At 50.9% G+C, this 19,559-nt stretch overlaps 1 protein-coding gene across 1 annotated transcript in view; it reads right to left on the reverse strand.

Annotated features, from left to right (window-relative positions):
• Window positions 1-16,379: 16,379 nt before the first annotated feature.
• The window catches only part of LOC113997052 (kallikrein-14-like), a 6,900-nt gene continuing 3,720 nt past the window's right edge, over window positions 16,380-19,559 (reverse strand). Inside the window, exons 2-4 of the mRNA XM_039389397.1 lie at window positions 19,053-19,306; window positions 17,801-17,937; window positions 16,380-16,597 (exon numbers count right to left, since the gene is read on the reverse strand). Coding sequence (XP_039245331.1) covers window positions 16,445-16,597; window positions 17,801-17,937; window positions 19,053-19,306 — 544 coding nt within the window. The 3' untranslated portion in view covers window positions 16,380-16,444. The remainder of the gene's footprint in view (window positions 16,598-17,800; window positions 17,938-19,052; window positions 19,307-19,559) is intronic.

The raw sequence follows: 19,559 nt of genomic DNA on the forward strand, positions 1-19,559 counted from the left end.
AAGAAGCAGCAGAAGCAACATGCAGCACTGCAGAGGAGACTCCTGGAAGGAGAGTCGAGGAAAGGAGAGCCAGCAGCTGAGAGCTACAGAGTTCTTGGGGGTAAGACTGATACCAGATCCCCACAACTCCTTTGAGACCTCCTGGAAGGAGGAAGATGATGGACTCTTACTTGAAAGAGCCTTGAAGTGCGACATGCACTGTAGAAAGGAGCTAGAGAGCTCCGAGAGGAATGCAGGGGGAGTTGACCTTGGCTTCCCCCCCTCGCACTGCTGCCACGGTGGCAGCCTGAGAGACAGGGCACAGAGGCCCTGCAAGAGATACCAGACCGTCACGAAGACCCCCCTGTGTCTTCGTGATATGACGTGGTGATACGACCTTGTCTGGGGTTACGAAGACCACGGAAGACCCCTCGGTTGTGAGGCGATGGGGCCGGGGGAGCTTGAATACCTCCCTCGTGGACGCTGGCAGAAAGCCAGCTATCAGCTGCTGCATGAGATGAGAAGAAACCTGCTGCCTCAGAAGATGCTGCTGTTCAGAGACTGGAAGGGATCTGTCCTTCTTTCCCTCCTGGACTTTTATTTGGAGAAGAGATCTGATCCATTGTAAATACTATATGTCATGGTAGAGATAGTTATGATCATGTGTATAATGTGATATGGTATTTATTTGTACAGTCATTGTAATATATTTCCCTTTCCCCCACTTTGGAGTCTGGTGTGTTTTGTCTGGAAAAACCTCTCTCACATTAGGTTGAGATGTGGGAGGGGGGATGGAGCTAGGGAATTGGATTTTGGGACTATCTCAAACCATGACAATTCTCAAGCAGAAAAACCTATCTCCACATATTTCCTCATTCCCTTTTCCACTATGCCTTAAAAATAACATTAATTGAAAAGTGTATTTAAAGTTCTATTCGGCAGCAAACTTTCTCCCTCGTCTCATTTATACAAAGGCCACCATTATCTGCAAGATTTAATCGTGTTAGCCTTATTGACACCACTTCCACTCACACCACCCAGATCTCTCCAGCGGCTTAAAATACAGCCCGGAGGACTCTTTTTCACAACTTTCTTACTCTGGCTATTTCCCACAGTAATTTACAGGTGCTTTCCTACCTCCTTTCCTTTTATCAACCCTTAAATACAACTGCTTTTTAAATTAGGAAGTGCGGGAAATAAATACTGGGAAGCTGATGAAAATTAGTGCCACAGAAAATAAAAACTCCTAATCCCATTGCCTGCACCAGACACTGAGATGATAACAAGTGCGAATTCAAATTAGTGCTACAGAACAATAAAAAGCCTTTTCTTACCACACTGCTTGCAGCAAACATTAAGATGTTAATAGCTGTTAATTAAAACTCGTGTCTCAAAACAATAAGAAAACTTTTCCCATTCACACTACCTACACCAGACACCGAAATGCCAACACTTGCTAATTAAAATCGCTGCTATAAGACAATAACAAGACTTCTCTCACAGCACCTACACTGAGGTGCCAACACCTCCTGATTAAAATCGGTGCTGCAAGACAAAACAAGGAAACTTCTCACTCACACCACCCCCACCACACTCAGATGCCAACGCGTGCCCATTAAAATCGGTGCTGCAAAACAAAAAGAAAACTTTTCTCACTCGCAGCATCTAACCGAGACAATAAAATACCAACACGTGTCCATTAAAATCGGTGCTACAAGACAAGAAAAAAATCATCTCTCACTCGCAGCAGCCACACCAGACACTGAGATGCCAACACCTGCTGATTAAAATCGCTGCTACAGGAGAAGAAAAAAATCTTCTCTCAGTCGCACCACTTATGCCAGACACTGAGGTGCCAACACGTGCCCATTAAAATCGCTGCTACAGGACAAGGAAACCTTTCTCACTCGCACCACCTACCCCGACACTCAGACGCCAACACATGTCGATTAAAATCGCTGCTACAAGACAAGAAAACTTCTCTCACTCACAGCACTCACACTGGACACTGAGATGCCAACACCTGCTGATTAAAATCGCTGCTAAAACACAAAAAACTTGCTCTCACAGCATCTACTGCAGAGACGCCAACATGTGCCGATTAAAAGTGGTGCTATAAAACAATAACAAAACCTCTCACTCACACCACCCCCACCAGACACTCAGATGCCAACAACTGCCCATTAAAATCGATGCTACAGGACAAGGAAAAATCTCTCACTCACAGCACCTAACCCAGACAATAAAATACCAACACGTGTCGATTAAAATCGGTGCTGCAAAACAAGAAAAAATTTCTCACTCGCAGCACCCACACCAGACACTGAGATGCCAACAGCTGCTGATTAAAATCGCTGCTACAGGACAAGAACACTGCTCTCGCAGTACCTACACCGGACATTCAGACGCCAACACGTGCCCATTAAAATCGGTGCTACAAGACAAGAAAAAAATCTTCTCTCACTCGCAGCAGCCACACCAGACACTGAGATGCCAACACTGGTCATTAAAATCGGTGCTACAAGACAAGAACCCCGCTGTCATAGTCATCATCATCATGGCTGGGCTTCGCGAACGGAGATTTGGGAAGGCTCTATCCACATTTGCTACAGGCACGCTGGTGGCTCATGAGGCCAATACGTGACAGACAAATCCGATTGCAAAAGGCACAGCAGAAAGACTCCTTAGATGGTGTATTCTGCAATACACGGTTCTTTCTGCGCTGCCTTTTTTCCTCGAGGGTGATCCTGCGTGTGTTCTCAAAGGAGACAGCTGCGTTATAGATGGTTATCATAGTAACTACACCAAATATTCAAATGCCAACACGTGCCGATTAAAATCAGGGCTACAAGACAAGAAAAAAAATCTTCTCTCAACTCACAGCACCCCTACCAGACACTCAGATGCCAACACGTGGCCATTAAAATTAGTAGTACAACACAAGACAACTTCTCTCCCTCACAGCACTCACACTGGACACTCAGATGCCAGCACGTGTTGATTAAAATCCCTGCCACAAGACAAGAACACTGCTCTCACACTACCTACATCAGACACCCAGATGCCAACACCTGCCGATTAAAATCGGTGCTACAGCACAAGAAAAAAATCTTCTCTCACTCGCAGCACCCACACCAGACACTCAAATGCCAACACCTCCTGACTAAAATCGCTGTTACAGGACAAGGAAACTTCTCTCACTCGCAGCACCTACCCCAGACACTCAGACGCCAACACGTGCCGATTAAAATCGCTGCTACAAGACAAGAAAACATCTTCTCTCACTCACAGCACCTACCCCAGACACCGAGATGCCAACACGTGCCCATTAAAATCGCTGCTAGAACACAAGAAAACTGCTCTCACAGCACCTATTGCAGAGACGCCAACATATCCCGATTAAAATCGGTGCTACAAGACAATAACAAAACCTCTCACTCACACCACCCCCACCAGACACTCAGACGCCAACAACTGCCCATTAAAATCGATGCTACAGGACAAAAAGAAAACTTTTCTCACTCACAGCATCTAACCGAGACAATAAAATACCAACACGTGTCCATTAAAATCGCTGCTGCAGGACAAGAAAAAATTTCTCACTCGCAGCAGCCACACCAGACACTCAAATACCAACACGTGCCCATTAAAATCGGTGCTGCAGTAGAAGAAAAAATCTTCTCTCACTCGCAGCACCTGCCCCAGACACCGAGATGCCAACACGTGCCCATTAAAATCGCTGCTACAAGACAAGAAAAAAAAAATCTTCTCTCACTCGCACCACTTATGCCAGACACTCAGCTGCCAACACGTGCCGATTAAAATTGCTCCTACAAGACAACTTCTCTCACTCACAGCACTCACACCGGACACTCAGCCAACAGCTCCCGATTAAAATCGCTGCTAGAACACAAGAAAACTGCTCTCACAGCATCTACTGCAGAGACGCCAACATATCCCGATTAAAACCGATGCTACAGGACTAAAAGGAAACTTTTCTCACTCACAGCATCTAACCCAGACAATAAAATACCAACACGTGTCTGTGAGAAAGAGAAACCCAATCGGGCAATTTCCAATCAGAATTTTATTATATGATAAAAGCAAATTCAGCGCTGGGTGATCAGGGAAGGGGTCCAACAACTCCCAACGCCTGTCACACCCAAAGAAGACATTTGTTCTACATTTATTTCCAGCTACTACGTGAATATTCATTATACATAAGTATAAACGTTACGCATTGTTAGGTACACGAGTATAAACATTACACATTGTTAAATCAGACTTTCAGCAGATGTTCGCTTGTTATCTCCACAAAGTTATAAATTTTAAGAAAGGTGCTATTATCTAGCTAACTAAACAAAATTCTCTCACTATAAATCCTACACAGGGTAAAAGGGAAGTAACTTGTTTTATCTCTTTATAGGGGCCCAATTAAGTTTTATGACTTGTTTTTCTTTTCTCTTCGGGTCATATTGACCTTACACTGTTTTCTCTTAATCAGCTCGAATCATTTTCTCAGTTTATCACAGTGTCGATTAAAATCGCTGCTGCAGGACAAGAAAAAATTTCTCACTCGCAGCAGCCACACCAGACACTGAGATGCCAACACCCGCTGATTAAAATCCCTGCTACAGGACAAGAACACTGCTCTCACACTACCTACACCGGACATTCAGACGCCAACACGTGCCCATTAAAATCGGTGCTACAAGACAATAACGACTTCTCTCACAGCCCCACACTCAGACGCCAACACCTGTTGATTAAAATCACTGTTTTAAGAATACTGCTCTCACAATACGTACACCCGACACTCAGATGCCAACACCTGCCGATTAAAATCGGTGCTACAGGATAAGAAAAAAATCTTCTCTCACTCACACCACTTATGCCAGACACTCAGATGCCAACAGGTGCCCTTTTACCAACCCTTAAACGCAACTCTTTTAGTTAGGAAATGTGGGAAATAAATTGTCGGAAGCTGATGAAAATCAGCGCCACGGATGATAATAAAAACTTCTCCTCATCACACTGCCTACACCAGACACTGACATATTAATCAGTGCCAATTAAAATTAGTGTCACAGAACAAGAAAAAAGTCTTTTCTGGCCGCACTCCTTGTATCAGACACTAAGGTATTAACAGCTGCTGATTAAAACTCGTGTCACAAAAACATAAGACAACTTTTGCCATTCACAATACCCACACCAGACACTGAAATGGCAACGCGTGCCCATTAAAATCGCTGCTACAAGACAAGAGTAAAACTTTGCTCATAGTACAGCACCTACACCAGACACTGAAATAGCAACACGTGCCGATTAAAATCAGTGCTATAAAACAAGGAAACTTCTCTCACTCACTGCACTCACACCAGACGCTCTGATGCCAACATGCGCCGATTAAAATCGCTGCTGCAAGATAAGAACAAAACTTCTCTCACTCGCAGCATCTACCCCAGACACTCAGATGCCAACACGTGCCCATTAAAATCCGTGCTACAAGACAATAAGAAAACTTCTCTCACAGCAGCTACACCGGACACTGAGAGCTATACTTCACACGCACTGCACTCACCAAACTCCTGAAATAATTTATTAAGACCCACAAGCTTTGCCTTACACACCGTACACGACCTCCGAAACAGAAACAATTTACCGGGACACACACGATCTCCGAAACAGAAACAATTTACCGGGACACACACGAACTCCGAAACAGAAACAATTTACCGGGACACACACGATCTCCGAAACAGAAACAATTTACCGGGACACACACGATCTCCGAAACAGAAACAATTTACCGGGACACACGAACTCCGAAACAGAAACAATTTACCGGGACACACGAACTCCGAAACAGAGACAATTTACCGGGACACACACGAACTCCGAAACAGAAAGCGACTTACAGGTACTTTCCAATGACCGGTCACCCGAAACCAAATTATACGAAACAAATACCTTCAATTGGTCGCAGAGGTCCCCGTCTGCTCCCGCAGCGAGCCCAGCGAAGTGAGGAGTCCCTTCGGCAAAATCCCCAGGGCGCCCCAGGGAGTCCCTGCCTCCAGCGGAGTCTGCAGCCGAGCGCAGGGTGACTCCCGCCTGGCTGGCCGGAACTGAGGCCGGGAAAAGCCGACGGTAGGAAAACCCAACAGCCACAGGTCCTATTAAGCCGCTGTTTGTTTATTACGGCGCAGGGCGAAAACAGAACACCTCCCACTAACACGCGCACACCCTCCCCCCTCACAGCTTCCCTTGTCTACAACTACTCATACACATTCATCGCGCATTTTACATATTCATGACCTACCCGAGACTGGGCGGTGTTCGATGTCAATCTCGGCACACGCTTCTGCCGCCTGCGCGCTTCTCTCCCGTGGCCGTCCCGGGCGGTCGTAGGGGATGAAGGCTCAGAGTCTTCCTCTCTCCGAACTGTCCCCTCGCTCTCGGAGCATGCGCAGTCTCTCAGCACCGGCCCCTGGCGGCAGCTCCTCATTGGCTGCTCGGTGTCCCATTGGTTGTCTATTGGTTACGCTTGGCTGCACCGCGCGCTCTCCCATTGGCTGCCCGCCCCTTCCCGCCATCCCGCAGCTTTCCCATTGGCTGTCCCTGGGCACCTCCCCATTGGCTGCTCCCCGCCAACATGGCTGCTCCCTTAGCGACCGCCCCGGAACCTGAGAACTGCACTGATTCAGCTCTGCAGCTTCAATGTTCCCTTAGCAGCAGCAGCGGAACATCTTCTCGTAATAAGTAAGCAATGATAAAATAATTTGCTCATCAAAAAAACACATATATTGTATATTATAGCTAATGCTTGGTTGGGACTGGGGAGTTGTAAGCTGCGGAATAGTTAACTGCTGTATTATTATTATAAGTTGACTGTCCTGCAACTGGCAGTTCCCAAGTTGGCAAAGATGGAGTATCTTGCTTTACTGAGCACGTATACCATATCCTGCTTTTCTAAAAATATTGTCTAAGTTACTCATTAGGAAAGAAGAAGAGAACGAGGATCAGAGGGTCAAGGATGGACATGATAAAGAAGGAGCCAAGGAGAACATCTGGACCATCTGGACACCTTCCCATAGTCAGCTCCAAGGACATTGGGCTAATTAAAGCTATCGATGGAAAGTACTGATGGAAAGTCCCTGGCCCACAACAGAACCAACCAGAACGACGCCCGCGAACCCAAGCCCAATCGAGAGCTAACAAGTGACTATGGGAGGGGGAGTTGAAAAAGTATAAAAGTTGTGGTTTGTTTTTATTGGGCTTGTGGGCCGGTGGGGAGCAGGGGTCTCTCCAGGCCGCCCAGCGCGCTGATTTGCTTATCGGCACTTTATATAATAATCTCACAATAAATTTTGCTGCTAAATTTTGATTTGGTTTATTTACCTATAACATTCTCCACAGCAACTTAACGTCTTCCCTTATCGGGGCGACCCCACAGCACCAAAAAGGCTCCCAGCTGTTACGACCCACCCCAGGAAAAGGGGAGAGGGGGGTAACTCAGGTTTTTATCAATAATTCCCTTGGGGTGGATTAAAGTGAAACTAAATAACCGGTGTCATAAAACATATTAGCAAGGTTTATTTTAACAATTTTGAATCAATAGGTAAGTTAACATTTTTGGGTGCTGTCATAACCTTTCTGGGGAGGAGAGAAAGACAGGATAAGAGCAAGGGAGAGTAAGAGAAAGAAAAGCTGAGAGTGGACAGATGTCCATAGTCACCGCCCACGGGGTCCAGCGATGCTTCCATGTCTGTCAGTTGAAGTGGTGGCCTTGATCTGCTGGGGGTGAAGGAGGGAAGCCCCCACACTCCAAGAAGTTATGGGTTATAGCCATGGTTAGTGCCTCGAGCCTCCAACATCTCCTAGGTCTGTGTGCTGAGCTTTTGTGTCTCGCCTGGTTCCCGCCTTTCAAGATTAGCAGAGGGAGGGACCTGATTGCTCGTCAGATGTATCAATAGTCAAAAGCCTGCAAAAGTCTCCTAGAATGCATAAATCATTAACCATTTCAGTCTCTGACACCCAGCGACGCAACCCCAGCTGTGCCTCGCACAGAGACCCCGCCCGGCCCCGCCGGCAGCGCCCCCGGCCCGTGCCCGGCCTCCCCTCTGCTCCGGGCTCCGCGCCCGGCGCCGAACGCCTTCGCCTCCCCCCGCGCCGCCTCCTCCTCGCCCCGGCGCTGCCGCCGCCCCAGTGATTCAAAGAAACCTCTGCCAATCTGAAAAGCACTTTTATTACGGCCGGGGAATGCAAAGGGGTAGGTGTCCTCCCCAGAGCACTCCGCCGAGCCAGGAAATAACATAGCCTTTTATACAGTTTGAAAGTAGCAAGCTCAAAATTATCTTTACACACACTCTTTTTGCAACCTGTCTTATCTAAATAGACATCTAGCTTTACTTCCTATTCTTACTGTTATAGAGTAGTTACATAAAGTTTTATCACTTCAAACAGTTACAGGTTATAAGTATACACTCCTTTGCAGTTTGTTTTATCTAAATAGACACTTAGTTTTACCTCCTATTCTTACCATTATGGAGTAGTTACGTAAAGTTTTATCACTTCAAACAGTTTCAGGTTCCCCACCCCTCTCCACGTGCTAAAAAGCTTTTCCCCATTCTCTAAGCTTTTTATCTCAACTGCCCACAGTTCAGTCTGACCTAACAATGTGTAATGTTTATACTTATGTATAATGAATATTCACGTAGTAGCTGGAAATAAATGTAGAACAAATGTCTTCTTTGGGTGTGACAGGCGTGGGGAGTTGTTGAACCCCTTCCCTGATCAGCCAGCGCTGAATTTGCTTTTATCATATAATAAAATTCTGATTGGAAATTGCCCGGCTGGGTTTCTATTTCTCACACTCCCCTGTGTTTGGGACCTGCCTGACCCCCCTGGGGGGGCCCAGGCACCTCTGTGAGGGTTTTATCGCTTGGAGCAAGGGAGTTACCTCCGGGCAGCAGATAAAGAAAACATCGCAGCACCCTGCAGGAGAAAGTTGTTTCTTCCCACGTTAAAGCTTTTCCCTGGCAGTGAGAGTTTCCTTGAGTGGGCATTAAGGTTTTCCACCCTCGGTGTTTCTTGGAAGGTTTTCTACCCCTGCACTCTGTGTGTGTGTCTGTGTGTCTGTCTGGGAGTCTCTGTGTGTCTGTATCTCTTTGTCTGTGTCTGTGCGTTGCAGCAGTGGGGGGGCCCGGCCTTTGCAGGATGGCAGCTCCATGTCTGCAGAGATTTATTTCATTGGAAAACTGACAAGTAAAAACCAAACCAAACCAAAATGCAGTGCTGGAAAAGGGAAACAAACAACACCAGCACCCCCCCAACATCCCTTCTCCGGCCCCCTCTGCCTCCCACGCCCCAAAATAAAAAAAAATACATAAATAAAGCAGTAACTACAGCCACTCCCCACCACCAGATCTTCCCCATGGTGGCCCAGCTGTCCTCCACGATAGCCCAGCTGTCCCCCATGGTGGCCCAGATCTTCTCTATGGTGGCCCAGATGCACTCCATGGTGGCCAAGATGTTCTCCACAGTGTCCCCGTGTCCCTGCCGTGTCCCCTGGTGTCAGGGGTGACAGCGGGTCCGTCGGCACCTTGGCACACTCTGACGAAGCAAGAGATGGTGCCCAGATCAAAGTATCCCCCTGAGATGGGCTGAAAGAGAGGACTGAAAATGCAGGCCCTGATCCCGACAACAAACTGATGCACCCTGAGGAAGCTGTCCCGTGGGAACAGAGAACACTGTCTCACGGGAACAGGGGCACTGTCTCACGAGAACAAGGAGAGTGGTTGGGAAGAACATCAACATGAGAGAAAAATAAGAGCAGGTGCTCGGGGCCGTTGTGGGAAAGAACTGGGCTGTTTTGAGAAAGAGCAAAGTTGTGGTGAGAAAGTAGAGTTTAGAAAATGCACCTATTGGCTGTAAGAACTCTGGTGTGAAAGTCTGAACTGTCCCATCCGTGTGCGTTACGTGTGTTCAAGAACTGTGCTTCAGGGGCTGTGCAGCAGCCCCGCTGTCCCTGCTTTTTCCTTGGAATAAACTTTGCTGGAGCCTTTTTTCGTGTCGCTTTGGCCGTTCCGACGCTTTCAGCGACACCCTGGGTGTCCCCACGTCCCCAGGGTGTCCCCACGTCCCCTGGGTGCCCCCGACGTGATTGATTGCAGCGTTGAAGACGGATTCATCTCCAATCGCGGAGCTGCCCTGACTTCCCTCCTGGAGGGGGAAGGAGCAGAGGATTTTCTCTCCCATGGAGAGATTGGGCCTGTGGGGCGAGGCACGGGGGGAACGGAGCCCGGTGAAGATTGAGAGCGGGGCTGGTTCCTGCCAAACCTGAACTTTTTGACCCTCCTTAGGTAAACTAACGGGGGTGCCACCGGGGACTGTATTTTAACAAGGGGACAGCACATAACGAAGGAGGAAAGTGTGGTTCTATCCACATGGAAATCCCTCCTTACCAAAAGAATGTCAAGGCTGCTGAATTTAATTTACGACGTGTGCTGTCACAGTGCTGGAAATAAGGCTTTGAGGCTCCTTCGTTAAGTTGCATTTCGTGTGTTTGCCTGACACTTTGCTCCGTGAGACTTTGAAAGATTTAGAAGAGCACGGGAGGCAACGATCTGTGCAATAATTCATATAAGAACTAAAACTCTGAAACGCAGTTGCCCAGAAAGATGAGCAGGTTGCCGATGTAACAAATTGTCCTTGGACTGCACCTCCAAGCAAAAAAATGCAGAAAAATTTAATAATTCACTCCCGGAGACAGAAAAGAAGTAAGGACCCCCCCTCTCCATTGCCACCGCTGCAGAAAAAGCAGGTTTTCCACCAGATAACTCCACTGAGAAAACAACTAAGGAAAGGAATTCCAATCAAGATATATAAGGGAATGGAGAGGGACAGAGATAAATTCGAACAGTGGGAGCTGGGCAGAAAACAAGACAGCAAAGCCCGTCCCTGTATAAGCCTTTGAACTCAAAAGTCAGCATCTACCTCCTTTTCTTGCTTATTCACAGCCTGAGTTACCTGTTTTTTGTTCATGTACTGATTGGCTGTTTCAGTCTCACAATGTGTGCAAGATAAAACACAGAAAAATATGCAACAGATCAGGTTTGGTGTCAGGGAAGCCTGAAGACGACGATCCCAACCGGGGGGTGGGAAGAAAAGGGGGGGCAAAAAGCTGCCTTCTGATATTTCTGTTCATTCTCGTGTTAACTGTGAACGTGTTTTTGTGAGCTCACAATATTATTGTTACTCTGTGTGTGCGTGTATGTGAAGAAACAAAGTTCTTTGCCCGGAGAAAAAGGAAAAAAGAAAAGTAAAAAGCCTTCCCTTGAAAAGATTCAGCCTTGCCAGGGAGAGAAACAGGTTTTATTTCACATGGTAGAGACGGTCTGCTGCTTGGTAACTAAGCAGGAACTTTATTCACTCCCTCAGAGCTGGGAGGGGAATCAAAATATCCTGTTTTGTAGAGATTGCAGCTTTGTAACCTTCTGATTGGAGAAAGCAATTGTCTTACAATTTCACAACATGGTCTCACTGACTGTTTTCTGAAGTTGTTCATTAAACTAAGCAAACTTGTTTTAAAATACACACATAAATGTTTAAAATACACACATAAATGTAAGGGAGAAATGGAGTTTTTAAAGTAACTGCTGACAACTGCCTGTGATGAGAAAATTCCAGTGTGTGTGGGGGGAGAGATTCTCCAGCAGAGCTCTGAGCACAGCTGCTCTTCCTTCCCTCTCCCCCCCGCTCAAACAGCTCTGTCAACATTCTTTTGCTGCTTCTGCATTTGACAGGTTGGTTTTCTGAGACTGCTGAGGAAGCTTTAAGGTGGACTCTACTTGGTGGGATACCTAGCTCGAAAATATCTTATTTGACAGGGGCAGTTTTTGCCAGAGGGAAAAAAAGGGAAAAAATAAATAAACTGTTTCTAGCTGGAAGTTTCCACCTTTGTGGCAGGAGAGAGAAAATCTAAAGATATAACACAGGAAAGTGCCTGACAACAGGCAGTGTTTCAAGTTTCAGCTGCGTCTGTCCTGTCCCTGTGCTAAGCAGCAGAGGGGTGTCCCTGTTCTCAGGTGAGAAGCTCAAAGCAGAGCTGTTGCTGCTTTGCCAGGTGCATCCTGGGTCCCCTGGTTCACTCCTATGAGCAAACCCTGGTTTAAAACAACCTGAGCGAGTTTTACTGTGGCTTTATGCAAATTGCTAAAGTTGAGAGCGACTTTAGGAGTGTTAACTTCTTAAATACATGGATGTAAGTTAAACTGTTACGCCTATTTTGTTTAAATAAGATGTTTAAAGTTTTCACGCGTATCCCAGAAAAATATATAAACATCAGCGAAAATTCAGAATTAGCTGCTCATAAATCCTGGCTGATCATATCGTTTCAGAGGCTGGGTGATTCTGCTTAAGTTCCAAAAGGACGTGACTGTTCTCCAGTTTCATTTTTACATTCAGAGAGGCAGGAATCTGCCCTATGAATTTGTGAATCCTGTTCAAATCCCAAGCCCTGCGTGGCTTGGTAAAAGAAAAGTAAAAGATGCAAAACTGTATTTAATCCAATTATGCAACTAAGACCCTCATCAAAATCAGTGATCCCATCCTCTGAGAGATTTCCATATGCTGGGATTTTGAAGAGCCAATTGTTTCTTCATAATGAAAGCTGCTATTTGCTTTTATTGAAGTTACAGTGACCTTCCTGAAATTCAGAGTTTTCCTTTACAACAGGAGAGGATGTTTCTGCAGTACAGCGTGATAAAATGCTGCTCAAAATGACAAAAGCAAAGGAAAAGGAAATACAGAAGTTAGAGACCTAAAAAGATGAGCAAAAACTAAATGTGATTGCTCTAACCAATGTTCTTTGAGAAGCAGGACTGAAGAATGCTCCAGGAGAAAATTCATCAAACCAAGCCATGGAACCTGTCTCCTACAGAGAGAATTACACTGCCAAGAATCATCACTAGGCCTTCAGCCTCAAAGACAAACTGCAAAATTACCCACGACACCCACTCAAAACTGACTGAACTATTAATAACAAATGTGTGAGTTTTCTATTAAAGGTGAAGAACAACTAAAGGAAGCAGATGAACAAGAGCTGAGAGTTAATTACACCCCAGACATCGGAGACGACTTGGACTGACTTCTCACAGGAGACCCTGAATTTCAGGCTGCATTGGCAGCCTGTGACAGTGATTTATCTTTTCATTTGTCTGGGTACCGACTATAGACAGAAATCACGTGTTGCTGCCAGTCACACATTACTCACGGAACTCAGACATTGCTTTAATTCTCCACAATTTAGGGAGCTTTGAAAAGCTGTAAGGACAAGTAATGTTGCAATTTGCTGGTTTTCCAGAGCTAAAACAATTATGCAGAGATTCCCAACTCACTTCTAGGACAAATTGTTGTCAAGAAAACATTTCACACATCAAATGAACATTTTAAAACATGAAAAGGGGGGAAGGAGACCATGCAGGTGCATAAACAGACGCTAAATCGTTGTAGATCTCATTTAAATTTGTTAATTTTATATTCCTTGTATGTATTCCTTCTCAGGCCAGGCACAGGTGTTGGACGTGACTGCCAAAGGTGACAAACTGAGAAGTGCACGGCCAATAACGACTTCAAATGCAAAGGGTGTGATTAAAATGTAGAAGTATAATAGAAATTCAGCTATGTGTGAGTGAAGAGTGCCTGAGGTGGCCACCAAGGAATGACTGAAGAGGGGTTGTGTGAGAGAGAAGCTGTGTAGACATAGATGTGTGTGTAGACTTAAAAATACTTCACAGGAGTGTCGGGATTCTGAGGGAATGTGTTGCAGGAATCTGTCGGACCACAGTGAGTCCATGCACAGAAGCACTCAGCTTTTGAAAGAAGGTGTCTGCAAATTACAAATTGAGGATGGGTGGGATTGGTCGAGTGAGTTGTTTGGTAAAGGGGGTTTGTCTGGTTGGCTGTTGTCCATCGTAAAGACAGGATTGCTGATTTTGGTAATTATTGTGGCCGTGCTGTTAACGATGCCCTGTTTGATCAGCCTGTTGAAAGGGCCCTGCAGCAGCCTGTGAAGGCCATCTCTGTAGCACAAATTCAAAGAGGGGGAGTTGTCAGGGGTGACAGAGGGTCCGTCGGCACCTTGGCACACTCTGACGAAGCAAGAGATGGTGCCCAGATCAAAGTATCCCCCTGAGATGGGCTGAAAGAGAGGACTGAAAATGCAGGCCCTGATCCCGACAACAAACTGATGCACCCTGAGGAAGCTGTCCCGTGGGAACAGAGAACACTGTCTCACGGGAACAGGGGCACTGTCTCACGAGAACAAGGAGAGTGGTTGGGAAGAACATCAACATGAGAGAAAAATAAGAGCAGGTGCTCGGGGCCGTTGTGGGAAAGAACTGGGCTGTTTTGAGAAAGAGCAAAGTTGTGGTGAGAAAGTAGAGTTTAGAAAATGCACCTATTGGCTGTAAGAATTCTGGAGTGAAAGTCTGAACTGTCCCATCCGTGTGCGTTACGTGTGTTCAAGAACTGTGCTTCAGGGGCTGTGCAGCAGCCCCGCTGTCCCTGCTTTTTCCTTGGAATAAACTTTGCTGGAACCTTTTTTCATGTCGCTTTGGCCGTTCCGACATTATCAGCGACACCCTGGGTGTCCCCACGTCCCCTGGGTGTCCCCCCCGTGTCCCCAGTGTCCCCACATCCCCTGGGTGTCCCCCCCGTGTCCCCAGTGTCCCCACGTCCCCTGGGTGTCCCCCCCATGTCCCCAGTGTCCCCCAATCCCTGTCCTTGGTGTCCTGGAGCCACCTCAGGCCCCGGTGCTGACCCCCATGTCCCCCCTCCCCGTGTCCCCCCCATGTCCCCCCGATGTCCCCACATCTCCTGGGTGTCCCCACGATGTCCCCACGATGTCCCCACATCCCCAGGGTGTCCCCTGGGTGTCCCCACATCCCCAGGGTGTCCCCAGTGTCCCCCAATTCCTGTCCATGGTCTCCTGGATCCATCTGAGGTCCCTGCAGACCCTGGTGTAGACCCCCCTGTCCCCCCTCCCCATGTTCCCCCCGTGTCCCCACGATGTCCCCACATCCCCTGGGTGTCCCCAGGATGTCCCCATGTCCCCAGGGTGTCCCCAGGATGTCCCCACATCCCCAGGATGTCCCCCTGATGTCCCCACATCCCCAGGGTGTCCCCAGTGTCCCCCAATTCCTGTCCATGGTGTCCTGGAGCCAGGTGAGGTCCCTGCAGACCCTGGTGCTGACCCCCCATGTCCCCCCTCCCCGTGTCCCCCCTGTGTCCCCAGGATGTCCCCACATCCCCAGGGTGTCCCCAGGATGTCCCCAGGATGTCCCCACATCCCCAGGGTGTCCCCACGATGTCCCCAGGATGTCCCCATGTCCCCAGGGTGTCCCCACGATGTCCCCTGGGTGTCCCCAGTGTCCCCCAATTCCTGTCCATGGTCTCCTGGATCCACCTGAGGTCCCTGCAGACCCTGGTGCTGACCCCCATGTCCCCCCTCCCCGTGTCCCCCCCATATCTCCCCGATGTCCCCACATCCCCTGGGTGTCCCCATGATGTCCCCAGGGTGTCCCCACATCCCCAGGGTGTCCCCACGATGTCCCCCCCATGTCCCCACGTCCCCAGGGTGTCCCCACGATGTCCCCAGGATGTCCCCACGTCCCCTGGGTGTCCCCACGATGTCCCCTGGGTGTCCCCACGTCCGCAGGGTGTCCCCAGGGTCCCTCAGTAGCTGTCCATGGTGTTCAGGATCCACCGGAGGTACCGGCAGACCCTGGTGCTGACCCCCATGTCCCCCCTCCCCGTGTCCCCCCCATGTCCCCAGGATGTCCCCACGTCCCCAGGGTGTCCCCACGATGTCCCCAGGATGTCCCCACATCCCCAGGGTGTCCCCACATCCCCTAATTCCTGTCCATGGTCTCCTGGAGCCACTTGAGGTCTCTGCAGACCCTGGTGCTGACCCCCCTGTCCCCCCTCCCCGTGTTCCCCCCGTGTCCCCACAGTGTCCCCACATCCCCAGGGTGTCCCCAGGGTGTCCCCACGATGTCCCCACGTCCCCAGGGTGTCCCCAGTGTCCCCCAGTCCCTGTCCATGGTCTCCTGGATCCACCTGAGGTCCCTGCAGACCCTGGTGCTGACCCCCATGTCCCCCCTCCCCGTGTCCCCCCCATGTCCCCACGATGTCCCCACGTCCCCAGGGTGTCCCCACGATGTCCCCCCCATGTCCCCACGTCCCCAGGGTGTCCCCACGATGTCCCCCCGTGTCCCCACGTCCCCAGGGTGTCCCCACGTGTCCCCAGGAGGTCCCCCACATGCCCCAGGGTGTCCCAACGATGTCCCCAAATGTCCCCCCCCCACGTCCCCAGGGTGTCCCCACGATGTCCCCCCCACGTCCCCAGGGTGTCCCCACGATGTCCCCCCGTGTCCCCTCGTCCGCAGGGTGTCCCCAGGGTCCCTCAGTAGCTCTCCATGGTGTTCAGGATCCACCGGAGGTACCGGCAGACCCTGGTGTAGACCCCCGGGTGCCCGGGCAGGGCGCAGGTCTGGAGCCCCCAGGACACGATGCCCTGGAGGGTCCCGTTGCACGAGAGGGGACCCCCCGAGTCACCCTAAAGGGGGGAGGGGACAGAGGGGTCACCCCGAGGTCAGGGGGGACCCCCCGAGTCACCCTAAAGGGGGGAGGGGACAGAGGGGTCACCCCGAGGTCAGGGGGACCCCCCGAGTCACCCTAAAGGGGGGAGGGGACAGAGGGGTCACCCCGAGGTCAGGGGGACCCCCCGAGTCACCCTAAAGGGGGGGAGACAGGGGGGACACAGAGGGGACATCCCGAGGTCGGGGGGTCACCCCGAGGTCAGGGGGGTCACCCCGAGGTCAGAGGGGACATCCCGAGGTCAGGGGGGACATCCCGAGGTCAGAGGGGTCACCCCGAGGTCAGAGGGGACATCCCGAGGTCAGGGGGGTCACCCCGAGTCACCCTAACAGTGGGGGGGGGACAGAGGGGACATCCTGAGGTCAGGGGGGTCATCCCGAGGTCAGAGGGGTCACCCCGAGGTCAGAGGGGACATCCCGAGGTCAGGGGGGTCACCCCAAGGTCAGAAGGGTCACCCCAAGTCACCCTAAAGGGGGGGGACAGGGGGGACACTTTGAGGGGGGAGGGGGACACGCCCTGGGGGGGGGAGGGGACACCCTGAGGTCAAAGGGGACACCCCAAAGGGTGGGGGGACACCCCGAAGGGTGGGGGGGCACTTTGGGGGTGGGACACTTTTGGGGGGGGACATTTTTGGGGGGGGACACCCTGAGGTCAAAAGGGGGACCCCGAGGGTGGGGGAGACACTTTGAGGGGGGAGGGGACACCTGGGCGGGGGGGAGGGGACACTTTGAGGGGGAGGGTTGCAATTTGGTCAGGGGGAGGGGCAAGTTTGGGGGCGTGGCCTCTTCTAGGGCACATGTCTTAAGCTTGTGGGTGTGTCCTGAGTTCGTGGGCGTGTCTTGGCTTTCTGGGCGTGGCTCAGGCCTGATTTTGAGGCCAAACCCCCAATTATGGTGCCAAATTCATCGGGTTTCTTTGGGGAGGCTTTGGAGGGCGTGGCCTATTTTTTGTGGGCGTGTCTTGATTTTATGGGCATGTCTCGAGCTTGTGGGCGTGTCTTGACTTCCTGGGCGTGGCTCAGGCCTGATTTTGAGGTCAAACCCCTTAAATTTGATGCCGAATCCGTCCCGTTTGGATTCGGGCAGGGGGAGGGGAGACTTGGGGGGGGGCGGGGCGAATTTTGGGGGGCGTGGCCTATTTTTGGGGGGGTTTGGGGCGTCACCTGGCAGGAGTCGACGCGGCTGTTGGGGACGCCGGCGCAGAACATGTTGGGGGTGACCCTCTGGGGGTAGGCCTGGCGGCAGAGCCGGTCCGGCAGCACCCGCACGTCGGCGCAGATCAGGCGGTCCGGGAGGGTCACTGCGGGCGGGGAGGGGCCAAAGGAGGGGGAAGGGTCAAGGGGGGAGGGGACACCTTCCTCCCCCCCCCGTCTCCCCCCCATTTCCCACCATCTCCTCCCTTTTCCCCTCATTTTTCCCCATTTCCCCCCCATTTCGCCCCATTTTCCCCCATTTTCCCCTTAATTTTCCCCCATTTCCTCCCCTTCCCCCCCATTTCCCCCCATTTTCCCCCATTTTCCCCCATCTCCCCCCATTTCCCGCCTTTCCCCCCCATTTCACTCCCCCAATTTCCCCCCATTCCCTCCCCCCCATGTCACCTCCCCCCTTTTCCCCTCATTTTCCCCCATTTCCCCCCCATTTCCCCCCATTTTCCCCCATTTTCCCCTTAATTTCCCCCCCATTTCCCCATCTCCTCCCTTTTCCCCTCATTTTTCCCCATTTCCCCCCCCATTTCGCCCCATTTTCCCCCATTTTCCCCTTAATTTTCCCCCATTTCCTCCCCTTCCCCCCCATTTCCCCCCATTTTCCCCCATTTTCCCCCATCTCCCCCCATTTCCCGCCTTTCCCCCCCATTTCCCCCATTTTCCCCTTAATTTTTCCCCCCATTTCCCCCCCATTTTCCCCCATTCCGTACCCCCCCTCCCCACTGTTCTGGCCCCCCATTTTCCCTGCCCCTTTCCCACCATTTCCCCCCTTAGTCCCTTGCCCCATTTTCCCCTTAATGTTTTTTCCCCCCATTTTACCCCCTTCCCCCATTTCCCCCCCGGTTTTCCTTCCCCCCATTTTCCCCCCCTTTTTTCTACTTTTTTCTCCCATTTTCCCCCCATTTTTCCCCTCATTTCTTCCTCATTTTCACCCCTATTTTTCCCCCATTTTTCCCCCATTTTCCCCCCATTTTCCCCCCATTTTTCCCGCTCATTTTCCCCCCATTTTTCCCCCATTTTTCTCCCCATTTTTCCTCCTACTTTCCCCCCATTTCCCCCCATTTTCCCCCATTTCCCCCCATTTTCCCCCATTTTTCCCCCATTTTCCCCCCATTTCCCCCCATTTCCCCCGTTCCCCCGTTGCCCCACTTTCCTCCCCTAATTGTTTCCCCCAGTTTTACCCCCTTCCCCCCTTCCCCCCGTTTCTCACCCTGGGGGGAGGTGACCGTGCCCCACCCCGAGAGCAGACAGGGGGTGCCCGGGGGGGCGCAGGAGCGGGGCAGGGGCTCGGTGGCCACGGCGGGGCCGAGCCGGACGGGCCGCTCGAGCCGCAGCAGCGCCAGGTCGTTGTCCAGCGAGGAGGGGTCGAAATCGGGGTGCGGGACGCCCTGGACCACCCGCCGCTCCTGCTCGGACCCCTCCCTGCGCCGCAGGTCGTCCTCGCCCACCCGGACACGGAGACCCCTGGGGGGGGAGGGAGGGGGATGGGGGTCGGGGGGGATTGGGGGGCATTGGGGGGATTTGGGATAAATGGGGGGATTTGGGATATTTGGGGGATTTGGGGACACTGGGGGGATTTGGGATATTTGGGGGATTTGGGATAAATGGGTGGATTTGGGGTATGGGGGGGATTTGGGGATGTTTGGGGGGTTTGGGGACATTTGGGGGATTTGGGATAAATGGGGGGATTTGGGATATTGGGGACATTGGGGGGATT

This window comes from Pipra filicauda, unplaced genomic scaffold (genome assembly GCF_003945595.2).
Source record: "Pipra filicauda isolate LSUMZ 115617 unplaced genomic scaffold, ASM394559v2 scaffold725_size179387_pilon, whole genome shotgun sequence".
Lineage (NCBI taxonomy): Eukaryota > Metazoa > Chordata > Aves > Passeriformes > Pipridae > Pipra > Pipra filicauda.